This window comes from Centropristis striata, chromosome 9 (genome assembly GCF_030273125.1).
Source record: "Centropristis striata isolate RG_2023a ecotype Rhode Island chromosome 9, C.striata_1.0, whole genome shotgun sequence".
Taxonomy (NCBI): domain Eukaryota; kingdom Metazoa; phylum Chordata; class Actinopteri; order Perciformes; family Serranidae; genus Centropristis; species Centropristis striata.
Genome location: NC_081525.1, coordinates 36,188,807 through 36,206,215, shown reverse-complemented (window position 1 = coordinate 36,206,215; position 17,409 = coordinate 36,188,807). Strand labels below are relative to the sequence as shown.

Below are 17,409 nucleotides of genomic sequence, written 5' to 3'. Positions count from 1 at the left end.
ACACCAGACAATATCTAGTTTGTTATCTTATTATCAGCTCTACATACTCACAAAATGTTTGTTCTTTTATCAGTCATCAGATCACGTCTTAGAACAAGATCACCTAATTTGAACCCAACTGAAGCATTTAAATAGTTTAGTCAGCTGTGCTCTCTGTCTCCTGCTATAAGTAGTCATGATGGCTAGAGATGATAAAACTTTACCTGCACATTATGCCGTCGTCCACTAGAATCCAATTATTATACACACAAATCTGCTTTTGCTCACAAGTTCTGCCATTGCAATCCAACAAATTAAACAAAAAACAACAACAAGTTAAGTTTGGAAGTGGTTTGCAGGATATATAACGGCAACAGTCTGTTATAGCCTTGATGCTAAACTTTTTACAATACTAATGAGTGACAATCACATCATGGCAGAATGCACTAAAATCATTTATATATAAACTGTCATCATTTTTCACTGCATTTCCTGCAGGTATGACTTTGCAAAGGTACTCAAAAGGCTGCTTCCTTGAATAAATAACTTAGAATATTTAACATTTTTATACACTTTACATTATGACAAAAAACAAAAAATAATCAAATTGAAATAAATAGCAAAATAAACACCAATGTATATTCAGTATCAGTCAATTACTGACTATTTAAATAAAAAAAATCGGCCCAAGTATAGTTTTCTCCATTATACGTTGTGTAAAAACATGTAATATCACCACATATTGGACCACATATATGCAGATACCAATAAATATGTTTGTGAGATAGATAAAGTAGTTGGACTCGGTGTCCGTCATTTTGACTCTTTGTAATCTCAGTGGGTAATTTTACAGGAATAAAATGTAAACCTGAAATCACTGCTGTCACAAACAAAGACCAGAGACAAAAAAGGCCCACGCTGGTGAACAGACAATGTAAACCTAATTAGGTGGAAAAAAAGAGGAGATACAAAAGGTAGATGATGCTGTTCATGTGACAGAGGGATTTTAATTAGTATTCACCACAAAAACAATTCATGTAAATATGTCAGAGCCCTGTTAGTGTGGACGGTCAGTTTTCAGTCACACTTTCCTTATCTGCAACATTCTGCTGAGGAAGTGAAACAGAGTTCATCAATCTCTTCGGATGTTGAAATAAGGTCTGGATGCTTGTCTTATTTTTGTGCAATCTCAATTATGCTCTTGTGTTTATAGTGAAATACTTAGAATAGTGGACAAGCACTAACTACTTTCCTCCCATGTAGCCACACAAGGCAGAAGAATTACTTGGTGAACCACTAACCTAACAGTGAAAAGCAGCGAGAGAGTTTGAGAACGAGCTGCTTCTAAAGCAAAGAGAAGCCCCTTTGCAAAAGGGAGTTCGAGCTACATTTCATCTTTTGTGTCCCAGATTGATGACCTATGAGATGGATGATGTTCTGTAGTGCTGTGTGGCATTGTCTTATCCTGGCCGACACAAAGAGGGGGAACACTTATCATCTCAGGCTTATGTATGGAGCAGGGGGCAGGGGTTGTCAGAACTGTGAAGAGGTTCCAGGAGGGTGGGGGGTGGCAGGGGTCCCCTCCGATAGAGCATGGTGGAGATGGGCTAATGACAGCAGAGGCAGATGGAGAGAGCCGTCTCCCATGACGACGCAGCCAGAACCTCCATCCTGAAGCCAGAGAGGGACGGATACAGAGAGGGCAAGGAGAGAAAGAGAGGATGGGGGCCAAAAAGAGAGAGTAAAGAGAAGGGAAGATTTTGTGTGTGTTTGAATGCCGATTAATTTGTTTAATTAATTAATTAATATACCATTAAATGTACCAAAAAGGAAGAAAATTACACTTAAAAACCCCCAACATAAATAATAATGTAAAATATATATATATTATATTTAAGAAATAAATTAATAAATTAATTAAAAAAATGGAATATAAGTAATTAACGGGGAAATCAATAAAAAGGTACATAAATAAGGAAGAAAATTAAATGCAGAAATATGAACATATGTGACATGTATCAATTACATTAATGCCTATATTTATTTAAGTTTTCTTGGTACATTTATCGGCATATTAATTCATTTATCAGATCATGTATTCATTTATTTATGTCTTCAAACAGGCGGTTTGTTGCTCAGGTTTATGTTAGCCTTTTAGCTGCATGGTGACTTGCTAGCAGGTGGCCCAGGTTTGTAGAGCCTGGTTTAGGATTAGTCTCTGGGACATTGTTTGGTGGGAATGGTGGTGTGAATACAAAGGGATTAGTGCAAAGGGTTGCTTCATTGACTGTGAGTGTGTGTGTGTGGGGGGGCCGGAGGGTTCTGAAGTTGATGGATGAATGGATAGTCATCTAAATAAAACATTTTTGCTATAATTAGGCAAAAATAAATAAATAAATAAATAAAAATAAAAAGCATTTTAAAATATCAAAACAATATGAATGCAAAGAATTGACCTGAAAACAACAGGGTAGTTTGGGGCAGCAAACATAACCGAAATAGTGACTTTATTTTCAGAAAGAATAAAAAAAAAACCTGTTTAATTTTCAATTGAAAATGTTCAAAGAGCCACCATTCGTGGAAAAGAGGAAAACACACGTTTCCTCCAGTTCCCACGTTCCTCTCCTAATGCACTGGAAAGGAAAAAAGCCCTACCAAAATCATCTCAATGCCTTGAACCATGTGCCACCATTAGGGACACACAAAGAGAGATCTGACAAATGACCATTTTAATGTCCCTCTTTGACTTTAATGAATTTATACGTTATCTGGCCCTAATGGAGGCTGTGGTGGAGGGGCTGGCGCAAGGCCATAACAAATGAAAAGCTCTGATTAGTGTAGAATGAGCTGAGAAAAAATGCCATTCATCTTGGTTAGCATCCTCCTGTGCTCTTTTATGGGGCGCTGTTACAAGGACGGTGGAGCCGGGGGTGCTTGTCCCATTAGCGGGGCAGCCCAAAGGCCCGCTGAGTGGTCAGCGGCCCGGCGTTGACGGAGCGTCTGCCCGCTCCGCAGTTCAAGACTGTGAATGCCTCAGTGCGGCTTGACTCCTGAATAACCTTCTGAGGTACCGGGAGCCTCACCCCTACATGACCCCGCACTCTGAACAGGGGTGTGGGGGGACTCCGGGGGGTACCCAGACCAGGACTCACACTAGCGATAGGTAAACAGTGGAGAGATCCCCTCAGAGAAGGACGGCAGGAGATTCAAAACAATGTTTTAAAACATTTTTAGAGGCAGTAAATAATGGATTTAATAGACTTACGCAATGTCAGATTATTTCATTAGATTAAACAATAGAGATAAACAAGGATAAGGGCTGGTCAATCTGTCAATATTATATGGATATCTTGATATGAGACTAGATATAGTATTAGATTTTGGATAAAATAATATTATAATATCGTAATAAGGCATGAGTGGTGTATTTTCTTGTTTTAAAGGCTGCAAAACAGTACAGTTATGCTGTTTTCTGAACCAACCAGACCGTGTTTGTATCACTTGCCTTGACCCACTTAGTCATTATCCACATTATTAATGATTATTTATCATAAATCTAGTTGTGTAAATATTTTGTGAAATCACTACTAGTCAACAGCACAATATTTAGGCAATGTTGATAATGATTTAATTAATATTTAGTGAAAATGTCTTAATATTTAATGGTATCCATATCAGCCAGCCATATAAAAATATATAAAAGCTGAAAAGCTGTTTACACGAGAAGGAATTTAAATAAATGTAAGTATTGTGGTGGACATTAAAAACAGGTCAATCAGTGTATGATAGGACTGTTTGAAAATAATCACAACAACAGAAAATGTTAGCCTTATGTTTTTTTAATCTTATCTAGATTGACAGCTAAATGATATCAGATCTCCTGGCATCACTAATATATTTACATTTCCTTTATTAGACTTGCTGGCTGCAGTTGTTTTTAGTATTCAGGGAGATCTTCATGCTCGTCATGTTGCAAAGCGGTCGGGGGGGAAAAACAGGCTGCATTCAAAAGCACTTTTTATCTCTTTACCGTGATTCCGGGAAGTAACATTTTACTGTGAAAATATTGCAACACAGTGTCACTGCAGGAGAGATGTTTCGTCATGATCGTGTTGGAGCTTGATATCGACCACTGTTGTCATTGGGAGAAGCCCTGTTTAGCCGCCCCCCCTCGCTGGGCCCCCGTGTAGAGCCGCCTTGCAGAGTTCAGTCGGGCTGGGAGAGGAATGCGCTGGGATGCGGAGCAGCACCGACTGTAGGAAATCAACGCAACAACTCGCACACTATGGACAGTAATGATCCGTATTTACACCTCAGTAAGTAAGCTTCACCCACACACACACAGCCCAGTGTGATTGTTGTGTTCATCGCGAGGCTGCTGCGTTTTGTTTTGACTTAGAGAGTGCGTTTGTTTCATGGCGTCTTCTCTCCAGCCTGCGAGCTGTGCGCGAAACCGTCCGCGGACTTTAACCACCGACTCCCGTCTGTGAATCCAGTTCTTATGCTACTCTGCTTTTCATAATCGTTTCTGCAACTGTGACAATTGAAACGAAAGCTGCTACCAATACAAAAGTCAGGTGATCGCGGTTGTGCCGGTCAGGCAAGGTCAGAGGTTGGCACTTTAATTGCGCTTATGTAATTTATGGCGCTTGTCGCGCGTCTCTTGCTAAACTGTTTGAGACAGAAACACAATTTATTGGTCTGGGGATGGCCGTCAGATTCAGAGAGACATGCACGACACGGCTTTGAGGAATGGCGGATCTCTCTGATAAACAAACTTGTACTTTGCGGTAAAAAGAAAAAAGAAAAGAAAAACGAGAGTAAGACGCGCCCAGGTCAGCGCTGTGACTATATTCAGCTGAATGACAGCATGATGTGATTTTGCTCAGGAAAGCTGAACTTTGACTCGGTGACTTTGCCCTTGAACCAGCTGATGGCTTATTCTTTTCGACTATCACGATTTTTGTGACAGCTTAAAATCCACAGAGGCAATGAAATGGGACTATAGTGGAGTTTGCAACATGTGGTACACTTACAGTATGCCAAATAACTGCTAATGTTTTTGTTAGGCTGACCCATTTATAGACTATACTCTATCTGGAGTGAGAGTCTGAGTCTGTTTGAGCTTCACTGAGTCACACACTATATGCATCATTTATCATGTGATGTTTTTTTTCTCTCCCTGAAAGATACACTCATTGTCACTGCAGTCGAGACATGCCATGTGCTTTTAAACCACTGTTTAACTTAGACAGGGGGGTTAATAATGATGATAATAATAATAATAATAATAATAATAATAGTTGTACTAGTAGTAGTAGTAGTAGTAGTGTGGCATTACAAAGATCAAATACAATTTTAATGTTTGACGACAAAATTATGCAACCCCTTTATGTTATCTCGGCACCATTTTGAGGGGCTGAAAATTGTTTCCATAATGAATGTGACTCCCAGGGGAATGAGAGAGACATCTGGATGAGAGAGCATGTAGAGGGAAGCCCACAGCGTACAGGAGTAACAGCAGTCCCCTGGGCTACAGGGGCTTTCTTGTCTGTCTTTAAAGACTCTGATCAGACAGTAGTGGCGTCTTAAAGTTTGTGCAGGTCAGGACCTTGTCAGACCAGTGTATTATTGTTAAGATATGTTGTTGAAGTAGCCTACAAGATGTTTGTTAGTCCTTTTGTTACTCTATATTTACAGCCATAAAACTATCTGTAAAAGGTTTTATATATATTCACTTATACAATTAATTTGTAACTTTGGTTTTAGGACTGAACAGTTCATCAATATCCAAGAGGAGGCCCAATATTAGTAAAAGGCAAAATATGTGTCAATATACTAAAGTATTGTGATTATGCAGACAGATTTAATTTAAAAAAAAGAAAGAATTTGATCAATCTTGGTCTTGATCAATCTCAAATAGGAGATTACAGTCCTACAGTCATGCTGTCGTAGCTTTCCCAGCCCATAATAACCTGCAAGCTGGGTTGAAAATGTGTAAATTTTTAATTCTAAAAATACTGGTGGTAAATTAGTAGCAGTTGGGTGTATGAGGACAGTTCTTATCTTTTATAATAGGTGGTAGTAAAGCCTCTGAGCTGTTTCCGAGTGAAAGCCGCAACCGCTGAAAGATCATTCCAAGAAGAACTGTTCTTGTTTTGTATGATTGTTGGCCCCGAACTATGATTTATTTTGCATCAACAGCCCACACATCAAAACATGTATGAAACCCAGGGCCATAAACACTCACTTCATGAATGAGAAATGATCTCTCTAAAAATGAAGCTGTCATTAGTGTGTGACCAAGGCGAAGCATTTTGGTGATTATATGCAGATTGTTTTCGTGATCACTCAGCTTTTCCCAGACATGTTATGTTTCAGCAGGTTAGATGCAGGCCTGCCCCGGGCTTTAAGTGGAATCAGCATTTTTCTCTCTCAGCACTTCAGCATTTTTTTTACTTCCGCCAGTGGAAGTGATTCTAGACACGCTGACGAGCACCCACTTTTGACAGTGAGAACGTATTTAGCTCGCAGATCGGAGGAAGTTACAGCAGAAAGAAGAACGGGATGGGAGAGTGGAGAGAGCAAAATAAAAGGGAAGTGTGTGTAGGGGGAGTGGGGGTGGAGAAAGAGGTCACCCTAGTTGATGTGAACTCTCATCACTTGCCAGGGGTCAGTGATTCACCTCGCAGTACACACTCAGGCAGGGACACACACACACACACGGTCACACACTCACGCCTAAACTTCACAGCTGCAAATATACCGACCTCCTTTATGCATAGCTTATTGCATAGCAAAATGTGACCATGATATCATGTGACTCAAAGAATGTGGGTGGTACTATTTGACTGTGAAGTGCGGCGGTATTAAACCTGCTCTCTCCCTGCACAGAGCTCTCCCCACCCTCTCCTGCAGAGTTAGATAAACCACACAGGTAGAGGGGTGTGGCTCTCTGCAGGTATTTACTCAAGAATTCTGTAGCTTGAGACCTGCCTCAATGCCGACACATGCATTAGCACACAAAGGGTTTTTATTCCCAGGCACCTTTTGATTGAGTGTGTGTGTTTATGTGTCGGTGTTAGAGAGTCTGCTCTTCTTTACTCTGTGTGAGTGGGTGCTAATTGTGAGAACAGGATGAGGGAAGAGAAGGGGCGTAAGGAGGCCATTCTCTGGGCTAATTGCCAGTAATTAGTCATTAGTGAAGAAGGTCAAAGCCTTGATTTAATTCCAGCTTTAATCAAGCAGAGAACCTTGAAAGGCCCACGGGCTGCAGCGGTGTGAGGTTATGAGATGTATTTAGCTATTTCTTTGCTAATTATGCATTAACAACATGCATGTCACACATGGACTACACCAACTCTAATTTTCCACGCACTTAACATTATGCATTACACATCCCTCTGATCTTAAGCATCTATCCATTTCATTGTTTGCTTTTAATTAAATCAAAGGCATAACAGCTAAATATAGGGCTACATCAAATGAATAAATTACAGTCTCTTTCTTACAGTGTAGCTCAGTGTTGAGTAAATGCATTGATTTGAATATACACTTTTAACAAGTAAAAGCCCTGTAGGCTATTTCAAATTTAGTAAAGTGAAAATACAAAATTATTAGCAACAACATATATTTAAAGTATTAAAAGTACTCATCCTATATGCTGGCCTCTGAGGTAGAGCTAATTTTAACTCACTGATCAACTGTTGGGTAGTGTATAATGTTGTTTATTCATAAACTGATCACATGTTTTATACGTGAAATGCAAATGTAATACTCATAATAGCTGTGAAATAAATGTAGTGGATAAAAAGTAGAATATTTGTTTCTAAAATGTAGTGGAGTAGAAGTAGAATATAGTTGAAAAAGAAAATACTCAAGTACAGTGTAATATTATACTTAAGGACAGTTCTTGAGTGTGTGTACTTTGTTACTTTCCACCACTGTCCATAGTTTTACAATGATTTACTTGATTAACAGAGACAGATTTTCTAACATTTTATAGATTAAACAACTGGTCACTTCCTCATACAGTTAATTGACAGATTAATCAATATAGAAGACAATTGTTGTTTCAGACGTATTTTTAGAGTCAGTCAGTGGTTAAAAGGTTTAAGCACCATGCTGCTCATTAGCACCTTAAATAGGAATGGGTTTGATTAGGAGAGATTTAAGACTGAGTAGAAGTTAGTTTGATTGACCAGGCAAAGGGTAGTTCACGCACTCTGTGCCCCACAGGAGCATAAATAGCAGCAACAGGTAACAGCTAAGTACATTATGTCTCATTAAACCTCTCCATTGAGAGACATCAATAACATGCTGAAACCCCCGCTTGGCTATTTTGAGTGCTCTGAGTGCCATTTTAGTGCGCTTCTCCTATCTACAGGAGCGACGAGGGATCAACATACTGCACATTAAGAAAACACATTCAAATAGGTACAACACAAGCAAATGAACAAACATCTTCCTATAATATTATAATAATAAGTAAAAGGCTCACGCTAGGTAACAGCAGATATCAGGAATATCAACTTAATCATGCCTTTATGATGTAAAATGAGCCAAAAAGAGTCAGGGTCATTCTCCAACATCACTGATGGAGCACAGACTTCATTAACTACATAACCCAGGAACAGAAACGACCATGGACTTAAAGAGAACTGGAGGTGGGAGGTGGGCCCTGTTCATTCATTCTCTGATTAACATAATGTAAGTCATGGAAAAAGATAGACCCTGAAGTTATAATTACACAGTTCAGCCACTATGTCAAATTGGCTTCAAAGCCCAGCGATGTTCCTGGGGGTTCCTCTTCAAACTTTTCAGTGTCCTCTGGAAACAGTTTCCATTCTTTTGTGAGCATCTTGCAGCGTTTCTAAAAGCTGAACATGTGTGATGCCAAATTTATGTTTTTGTGTCTCATAAAGTAGGTGAAGATATTTTCTAAATGCTGCTCACTTGTTAATAAAATGTTTATTCATTTGCTTGTGTGTTCCTATTTTGCAGTATGTTGAACGCACAAGCACACATTGCTGTTGGAAAAAACGAACAAACATATTTTTTTTGCTGTTCTTTTCCCATGAATGTCCACCAAACAGTGCACTGTAAAAAAAGATAAATAATAGCTACTCAATAAAATTGAGGCAACAGATTGCACGCAATATTATTAACTAAATCTAACTACGTTACAAGTTTAGTTAATAACAACTTAACAGGAAGTACCTGTCAATTAAAAACGGACTAATTCTATTGTGTTGGATTCATTCAAAATTCTCTTGATTTAGAATTACATACACATAAAGATTATATTTAATGTGGTCAAAATAAGTAGATTCTATCTCAAACATTTTTATATTAAAGTTACCTAAACAATTGCCTCAAAATCAAGGATGCATTTATATTTAATACATTTTATCAAATATATTAAGTAAAATGAAATGACTACAGAATAATTTATTACAGTGTGTGTGTGTGTGTGTGTGAAAATGTTCTTTTGGTTGTCAAAAAATCACCGCTAGCGAGAGGAGGACGTAAAGAGAAAAGTGTCTTCTCTTGAGATCAGTTTAGATTTAGAAACAGGTTAACATGAAATTGGTGACAATTTTATTTGTTAAAGATTTTTTGTCAGTTCTGATTAAACATTTAAGAACGTACCATAAGGTCGCCAGTTGTCCTGCTCCCACGTCTTCATAGTCCATGATACATTTATGAATGCTAATTATGGCTCTCAGGGTTAATTTGGCGTGTTTTATGTGGGCCATGACACACTATTATAACACATCATGCATTTAAGAGGGACTGTATTATTTTAGCTTCTCCCTGTGGGATTTGTTAAGTCTGAAAGAGAGGCAGCAAGTGTCTCTTCTCCATCCCCGTCCTCCCGTCTTCTTGTGTCGGGCCTGCCAGGATACTGTCACTGAGGGGCTCTGGTTACTGGTGGCTATCCTTCAAGCACTGTATAGACATTCGATCCAGCCTCATGCAGGTGCACTGCAAAAGAAAACTCTGTTGAGTCATGTAAGTAAAATAGATGCACACATGTTGGGGAAGGCGTCTCAAGTTATAGTGCGATCTTTCAATGCAAATGCCTGATCCAAATCTTGAGGGGTGAACATTTGATAGGATGGCAGGATAGATTAAAAGGCGCAGCTGCAGACTAAAATCAGTGCCAATTTCACATTACTGGCTAGGGCTATTTACTGGTGATAATGATATGACATACTTCCATGGCCAAGAATGCATTCTGCCTCTGACATTGTTGAACTTTTTTAACTTCACGCAGGCTGATTTTCACGCTGTTTGTCCCACTAAAACCTTTTTATTTCTATTCTTAAAAGCCTGTCTTAAAATGGTTAAAGATTGAATTCATCCATGCGTGGGTTTTGTAGTTTATTTACATTCCCTTAGGATTTGTCATGTATTGTTCCTTCGTTGCCTTTAAGGTATATTTTTGGTCTGTGTTTGCATCTGGCTTTTCACTTTGCTGAGTGTTTGCTTGACTATCCTAAAGCAACTAAAACAGACAATTCCTGACTTCCTGGAATGCTTTAACACTTGTTAAACACACAAACATACTAACAATGTGCACATAGGCAACTCAACATGCCATAACAGTACCATTAAGAATGCATGCTGGCACAGTTATTTCTTGGCATTTAGGGTAATTAAAAGCTGCTGTGAGGGAGATAGACGAGAGAATTCTTCAGCCTCTGGCCACTGCTTGTCACTTCCTTTCTCAACACTCACATCCCATTTATACCACCTACACATATTAAGGTCTGTGACTAATACTCAGCAAAAGGGAAGAAAATGAGGAAATCTTCGAAAAGAAAATGTCATTGACACATAAAAACCCCTCTGGGCTACAGGAACATCACTGTAATACTGTCTTCCAATGCTCTCCGTTCTTGATCGCATTTAAGACGGGAGTAATCGGAAACTTCTGGTTGTACTGTACAGTTAAGTATGACCCCCATGCACCATGACTACCCTCCCTTTTCATGCCACTGCCACTACAACAGGTGTCTCTGCATGGATAGATTTACCAGCGAGAGAGAGAGAGAGAGAGAGAGAGAGAGAGAGAGAGAGAGAGAGAGAGAGAGAGAGAGAGAGAGAGAGAGAGAGAGAGAGAGAGAGAGAGAGAGAGAGAGAGAGAGAGAGAGAGGGAGACACAGTGTGAGTGGGCGGTAGAAGAGCTGATTTGTGCAGCAGTCGGTCAGTAAACAGTTCCTGTGGGATTGATCTCTGGGGAGGGATAATCTGGGTAATCCTATAACCGGCACCGATGGACTCCGCCTCTTTTTGCTCTTCATAACGCCCTGCCCCTTTTTCCAAGTTGACCCGTCTGTTCCTGTTCTGTCATAAAAAGTGGTTGATGTCCGGAGTGTCCACGTCATTTGTTTTAGTTTGTCACAGAGCCAACACTTCCGTCTGAGTCCTGGTCCTGAGTGACTGGCGTCGTGCCAGCGCCACCCTTGCACCTCAAGGCATGTGGCACCCCATGGCATCACCCGCAACTGGAGGCAGCCCCGGGAGGGAGATAGGTTATGGCCACTGTGAGTAGCTGGGTTTTGTCTTGCCTTTTTTTTTTATCTGTGTGTCTGTTGTTGGATCAGATCTGGATGTATGTGTTGGAGGATGTTGCCTTTCTACGCTGATGTTTCTCTGATTTTCCACATGGCGCTCGGGCACTAAAAGCTGGCGCTGCACAGATGCACTACGGTAATACCTCTAATCCCTGTGCACTCTCTGAACAAGTTATTTTGAATTTCTTTCCCCTGCTGAAAAAAACTGACAGAGCAAATTCAGCAGTTAAACTTATTTTCCGTATGGTTTATATATGATCCTCACTGTGATCTGTTTTTGTCGGGATTGAATCTTTAAGATACAGATTTCTCGACCCTATCGGCCCCCAACAGCTCAGTTCCTGCCTTTAAAATCATTGGATCATTTTAACCAATTGTGACAGGTACAAGGCTTTGCTGTTGTTTGTGACTCACTTGAGGTCTCAGATGTGGTCAGTGGGGATGCCACTCAACTTCAGAGGACGCTTCCAGCTCTCATTGCCTTGTCCTTCACTATCAGTTTATCTCTCAACACTTGTCCCTTCCTATTAGCCCACTCCATCCTGCTTTCTCTCTCTGTCTCTCTGCTGTCTGTCACCTTGCATCCTTCCATCAACGCTCAATCTGAAGAGGTTTTTTTCCCTTTTCCTCCATCCTGTGTTTATAGAGGTGTGGGAGGTGTTGATGTGAGTTCACACAAACTGTAACCGGGCTATTTACTGGCTCACTGTGTGTATATACGTATGTGTAATGTATAGATTATTTTCTTTAGTGCCCTTGAGAGATGCGTGTGGCGTTCATGTTCATAACTGTAGTCCCTCCTCGCTGACAACCTTGAGGATGTTCATTTGTGCTCCTGCTCTGGGCTCATGAAAGGGTAGACAATAGTGGAACAACTTCACAAAGCATTTTTCTGAATCTGATCTTGGCCCTGGAGTAAAAAAAACAACAAACATCCATGCTAACCCACCCGTGCTGCATGTACATGATGTCTACATATTGTGTTCTGCTCTCTCCAGTAAGAGCACAGCAAGACACCTCAGCCAGCTGTGATTACAGCCATAATACTCGTCATTACTCGGGAAAATGAATCGAAAGGGTGCTATCAAGCCTCTGTTAAATCATAGGAGTAATTCATTAAAACAACTGGACTAGGGTTTAGTGAAGATTATACTAGAGGTTTTGCATCTTTTCCCACATAAAACATCAACTCTAGAGATTTTATATTGAGATTTGTATATTGATTTTCAATCTCCCAGGTAACCATTAGTGTCCATCCATACTGGTAAAGTATGAAAATCCACTTCAAACCTGAACTGTTGCTAAAAAGTATAGCATTTAGGAGCTATATTATCTATATATCTCAAAAGTGCCAGAAAACAGGGTTAGTAAACAGTAGAAAGCAACATGGATGCCAGGTAAATATATCTGTCATTCAGTCAGTCAGAATGTATGGCTGAGATGAACTGAATGTAGTTTTGTGCAGGAAAAGCACCAAAAAATGAGTTTGTCCGACCAGTTTGTGCGACTGCAGTGTCATTTGGCCGAAGAATGAGTGCAGATTGTAACCTTTCTCATTAAAGACAAAAGCCAGATGTTAGTGGGTGTTAGTGTCCAGTGGGAAACGGCTTAAGTCTTGTTAGTACCTTAATCAGTAGATGGCTTTCCATTTCAGTGTAGCAAAAATTTTAACCAGACTTTATGAAAATCGTGCAACATTGACTGCCATTATGCAAATATTACAAGTAGGTTAGGAGAGAAACCGGTCAATGGAAAACCATGCAGAAAACATGATGCAAATATTGTATTCCTGTTAATTTCTGTTGAACTTTACACAGATATGCTTCCGTTTGACTCTTTTTTGGTCTCTTCAGTGAAGCAGGAGCCTCAGTGAAAATATAAGCTTCATGCTCCACATACGCCATGATTTATAAACCGAAATCATTTAGCTTTCATCAGAACACCAACTTCTACACCTCAGCCAAGTCAAGTATTTAGCAGAATTTGTTTAAATTAAAAAATATATGTTAATAATTTGAATCTTCATTATTTCTCTTCCATATTGTATTTTTGTCCATGTCGAACATAATTTCCCAGTTCCCAGTTTTCCAGATGCCACATCACTCCGAGACTAAACTCAGGTTCACTGTGGTTGCTAAGCTGATTGCGTAGTCTGGCTGTCTTTCTAGGATCTGGTCACACAGGTCAAGTCACCCTGGTCACACTCACTTGGTCACAGCTTGAGCTGAGTGGGTTAGTGTGTGCGTGTGCATACCTATCTCTCCATAGCCCAGAATACTGCTAGGAACTGATGAGTGACCACACCAGACGGATGCTGGATGTTGGTTTATATTGGGTCTTTCAGTCCACCTGTTTGTTTGTTTTCCAGGACTGCTTGGTCAGCCTGTTCTGTTTGTCTGTTAGCTTTTGTTGTTTAAGTTTCCAAACTTTTTTATCACTTGCAAAACAATCTTTATCTCTTCCCTGTCTCAGTCCTGGCCTCCTCATCGATCCTTTGCCTCTGTTTAAAAAGTGTCCCGCTGACAAGTCTGCAATGTTTGTGGATGTGAGGACACTGCAGCCGCGGCCTCCATATGGGCAATACAGTATGACGTGTACTTTATGTTCATTAGCTTGCCTGGCCTTTTATTTTAATAAGTTTGATGCTGTGCTATGGGGGAATTATTGGGCTGGGTATCAGAACTCATACATATATTTAAGGTATCAACTGAACAACATGGTCTCACAGAAATCTGTGAAATAGCCACGGATTCGCTTAACTCAAAATCTGTGAAATAGCCACGGAATCACTCAGATTTCCGTGAAACTGACACGGATTTTGCTGCAATGCAAGTTAATGACAGTCCTATCCTGTAGCTATTCCAACATATAAAGTGATTATGTAAATTCACTGAGTGAAGATTTAGAAAATAAAGCATATATTTCTCGCTAGAAATGTGATCAAAATCCATTTTATGCAGAAACTAAGTCAAAATATTGATTTTTTTCACTAAAAATGAGAGAACTGTCCGCCATGTTTTTTGTTCTGACCGCCGGAACCTTGAAAGTCACGTGACTTGGAACAAACCAATAGCCACGGGATATGACTGTCATTAACTTGCATTGTAGCAAAATCCGTGTCAGTTTCACGGAAATTTGAGTGATTCCATGGATATTCCACGGATTTTGAGTTAAGCGAATCCGTGGCTTTTCCACGGATTCCTGTGAGACCAGGTTCCAACTGAAATATGCCAGTAACAAGACGGAACAAAATTGGTCCTTTTTGTAACCAGATCTAGAAGAAAAAGATTGTTTGTGTGGTTTTGCTGACAGCCAATCACCAAAAGTGCTCTTTTATTTGATGTGAAGTGTGATTGGTTCACGACACATCTGTCGTGTCTAATATTTATTAAAAATAACTGTTGAGGACTGACTGGCGAGTGGATAGATTTAAAAAAACATGCCCATATAATGCTTTACTTTACAGTTCTGTGCAGTTATTTAATACTTATTTTAATAATCTGAACACTTTCAAAATGTATTTGTGTGAAAATCATTTGGATGGGGAGTGGTGGCGGCAACTAAATGCTTCCATTCACGCGTTGAGTATCTTATGACATACTCTATTGGTATCTTTCACTTTAAGGGCATGGGTATTGGTGCAATGGTTTGGCTGACAATCATCCTCCACTGAGCCATACCACGTGATTAGAAAGCCCCCTGTCTCAGTCCTCAGACTGTGCTACCATAATGTGCAAAGCTTGGGTTAGTGGTTCAGGTCTGGTGGTTGATTGACTCATATATTTGTAGATTGGCTCTCATAACGAATAGGGTGGCTGCACATTAATCTGATCACTAATAGAGAGGAAAAGTAGCCTAAGGAAAGACAGAGTGAGTAGGTGAGGCTAGGCTGTGATTGAGCTGAAAAAAATGAAAATAGTCATTAATATCCAGTGGTGGAAAAAGTATTCAGATCCCTTACTTAATTAAAAGTACTAATACGACACTGCAGAATTACTCCACTACAAGTAAAAGTCCTGCATTAGAAACTTACTTAAGTAAAAGTACAAAAGTATCAGCATCAAAATGTACTTAAAGTATCAAAAGTAAAAAGTATTCATTTTGCGGAATGAACCCACTCAGATTGTTTTATATATTATGAGATTATTTGTATTGATGCATTTATGTAAGCATCATTTTAATTTCCTCAAGAGAGGGCTCATTTTAACTACTTAATATACTGTTGTGAGGTTTATTTTTTTTTAAAAACGTCTTATCCCTATAAATTTATCATGACTTTCATGTCACAAGTAACTAACACTGTCAGCTAAATGTAGTGGAGTAAAAAGTACAATATTTACCTTAAAATGTAGTGAAGTAGAAGTATAAAATTACATACAATGAAAATACTCAAGTAAAGTACAAGTACCTCAAAATTTTACTAAAGCACAGTACTTGAGTGAATGTACTTAGTTACATTCCACCACTGTTAATATCCAACATATATACATATAAAACGTATAAAAGAAAGTATACAAACAACAGTGATTTGATTGTCCATTGCCATGTTTAGCCGTGGACTTCATGTAATGCACATGTAATTGGTACGGCTATGATTTTTAAAATTATACCCAGCCATAGGAACTACAGAGTGAGGAAGAAAGAGAAAGAAAGGGAGTTAATTCCACTTCTTTTCAGAAAGTGTGTTTGAGTTCACAAGAGAGTTCACTGCAGGGCAAAATTTCAGGTCAGAGAAGTTCACCAGCTCAAGTGCTTGTGTTGTCACAGCCGCCTTTATGGAAAAAAACATGTTTCTATTTCTTAATGTTTTCAACAAGACAGGAATGCAATGCAGTATCAAGTTTAACGGATATTATGAGCTATATTTGTTATGACTGTTGAACTAAAAAAAAACAGTCATAAAATGCTTTGGACGTTTTTCAGTAGATAAATATCCTTTCTGTCTCTCACCAATAACCATTTCTATCTTCTCAATCACAGCCATGCAAAAAAAAAAACAAACAAAAAAAAAACACAGGCTTTTCCCAATTGATGATCTAGTGTTCTCAGCCAGTGGGAGAGATTAGGCGTGTGTGGTGGTGGGATCATGTGAGCATGGGGAGGGATGCCGGGACAATGCCCTCCCCCATCCACCCATCGTCCCAGCCATCCATCCATCTTTCCATCCATCCATTGCTGCCTTCCATCCTATCTGGCTCTACCCCTCTCTCCACCCCCTCCTCCTCGGCCTCCCACCTTCTTGACAGCTGGCCTGCTGAGCTGCAGATACTTACCCAGGGATAAGAGGATTTACTGACACAATTGATCAGACATCAACCTCATTTAGCACAGAAATGAATGTTTAAAGGGTGGTGATTTCGTGCTGGTGTTCATGGAACATTTGTGTGTGTTTTTTTAATTTTATTTTCATGTGAAAGACTATGATCGTCCATGTGTGTGAGGAGTCAGGATTCATGAGCCGGATTGGCAGGGGAGAGATTTCTTAATTACATGTCTGCTGTATCTAATGTGCTTCGCAGGCTGTCCGTCTGATTACTTTAGGATGTGCTCTGCTCTCTGTCACTTAGTCACTGCCAGCCCCAAATATGAGCACGTCACATGTACTACAGACGCACACACTGAGGATCGATCTTCATAGGGGTTAATCTGATAGATATTGAGGCTTGTTTTGTTGTTCAGGAGTCGATCTGCTGCTCCCGACCCAGTCACTCCCCCCCTCACCAGTATGCACTCCCAGTACTGGTCTGCTCTCCAGACAGGAGATATTATTAGCTAGTGGGCCATGGGCTTATTGAATTACCACACAGTGGAGTGCTCCATCCAGCCACTACCCAGTAATTAACAGTGA

The 17,409-nt window shown here is 39.7% G+C and overlaps 1 protein-coding gene across 3 annotated transcripts in view; it reads left to right on the top strand.

Moving 5' to 3' along the window:
* Nucleotides 1-4,062: 4,062 nt before the first annotated feature.
* rxrgb (retinoid X receptor, gamma b) overlaps nt 4,063-17,409 on the top strand; it is a 37,816-nt gene continuing 24,469 nt past the window's right edge. The window contains exons 1-2 of one of the 3 annotated variants that reach the window (XM_059341004.1): nt 4,063-4,295; nt 11,382-11,531. In XM_059341004.1, the coding sequence (XP_059196987.1) occupies nt 11,465-11,531 (67 nt within the window). In that variant the 5' untranslated portion in view covers nt 4,063-4,295; nt 11,382-11,464. The remainder of the gene's footprint in view (nt 4,296-11,381; nt 11,532-17,409) is intronic. The other 2 variants (XM_059341005.1, XM_059341006.1) reach the window with 2 other exon arrangements.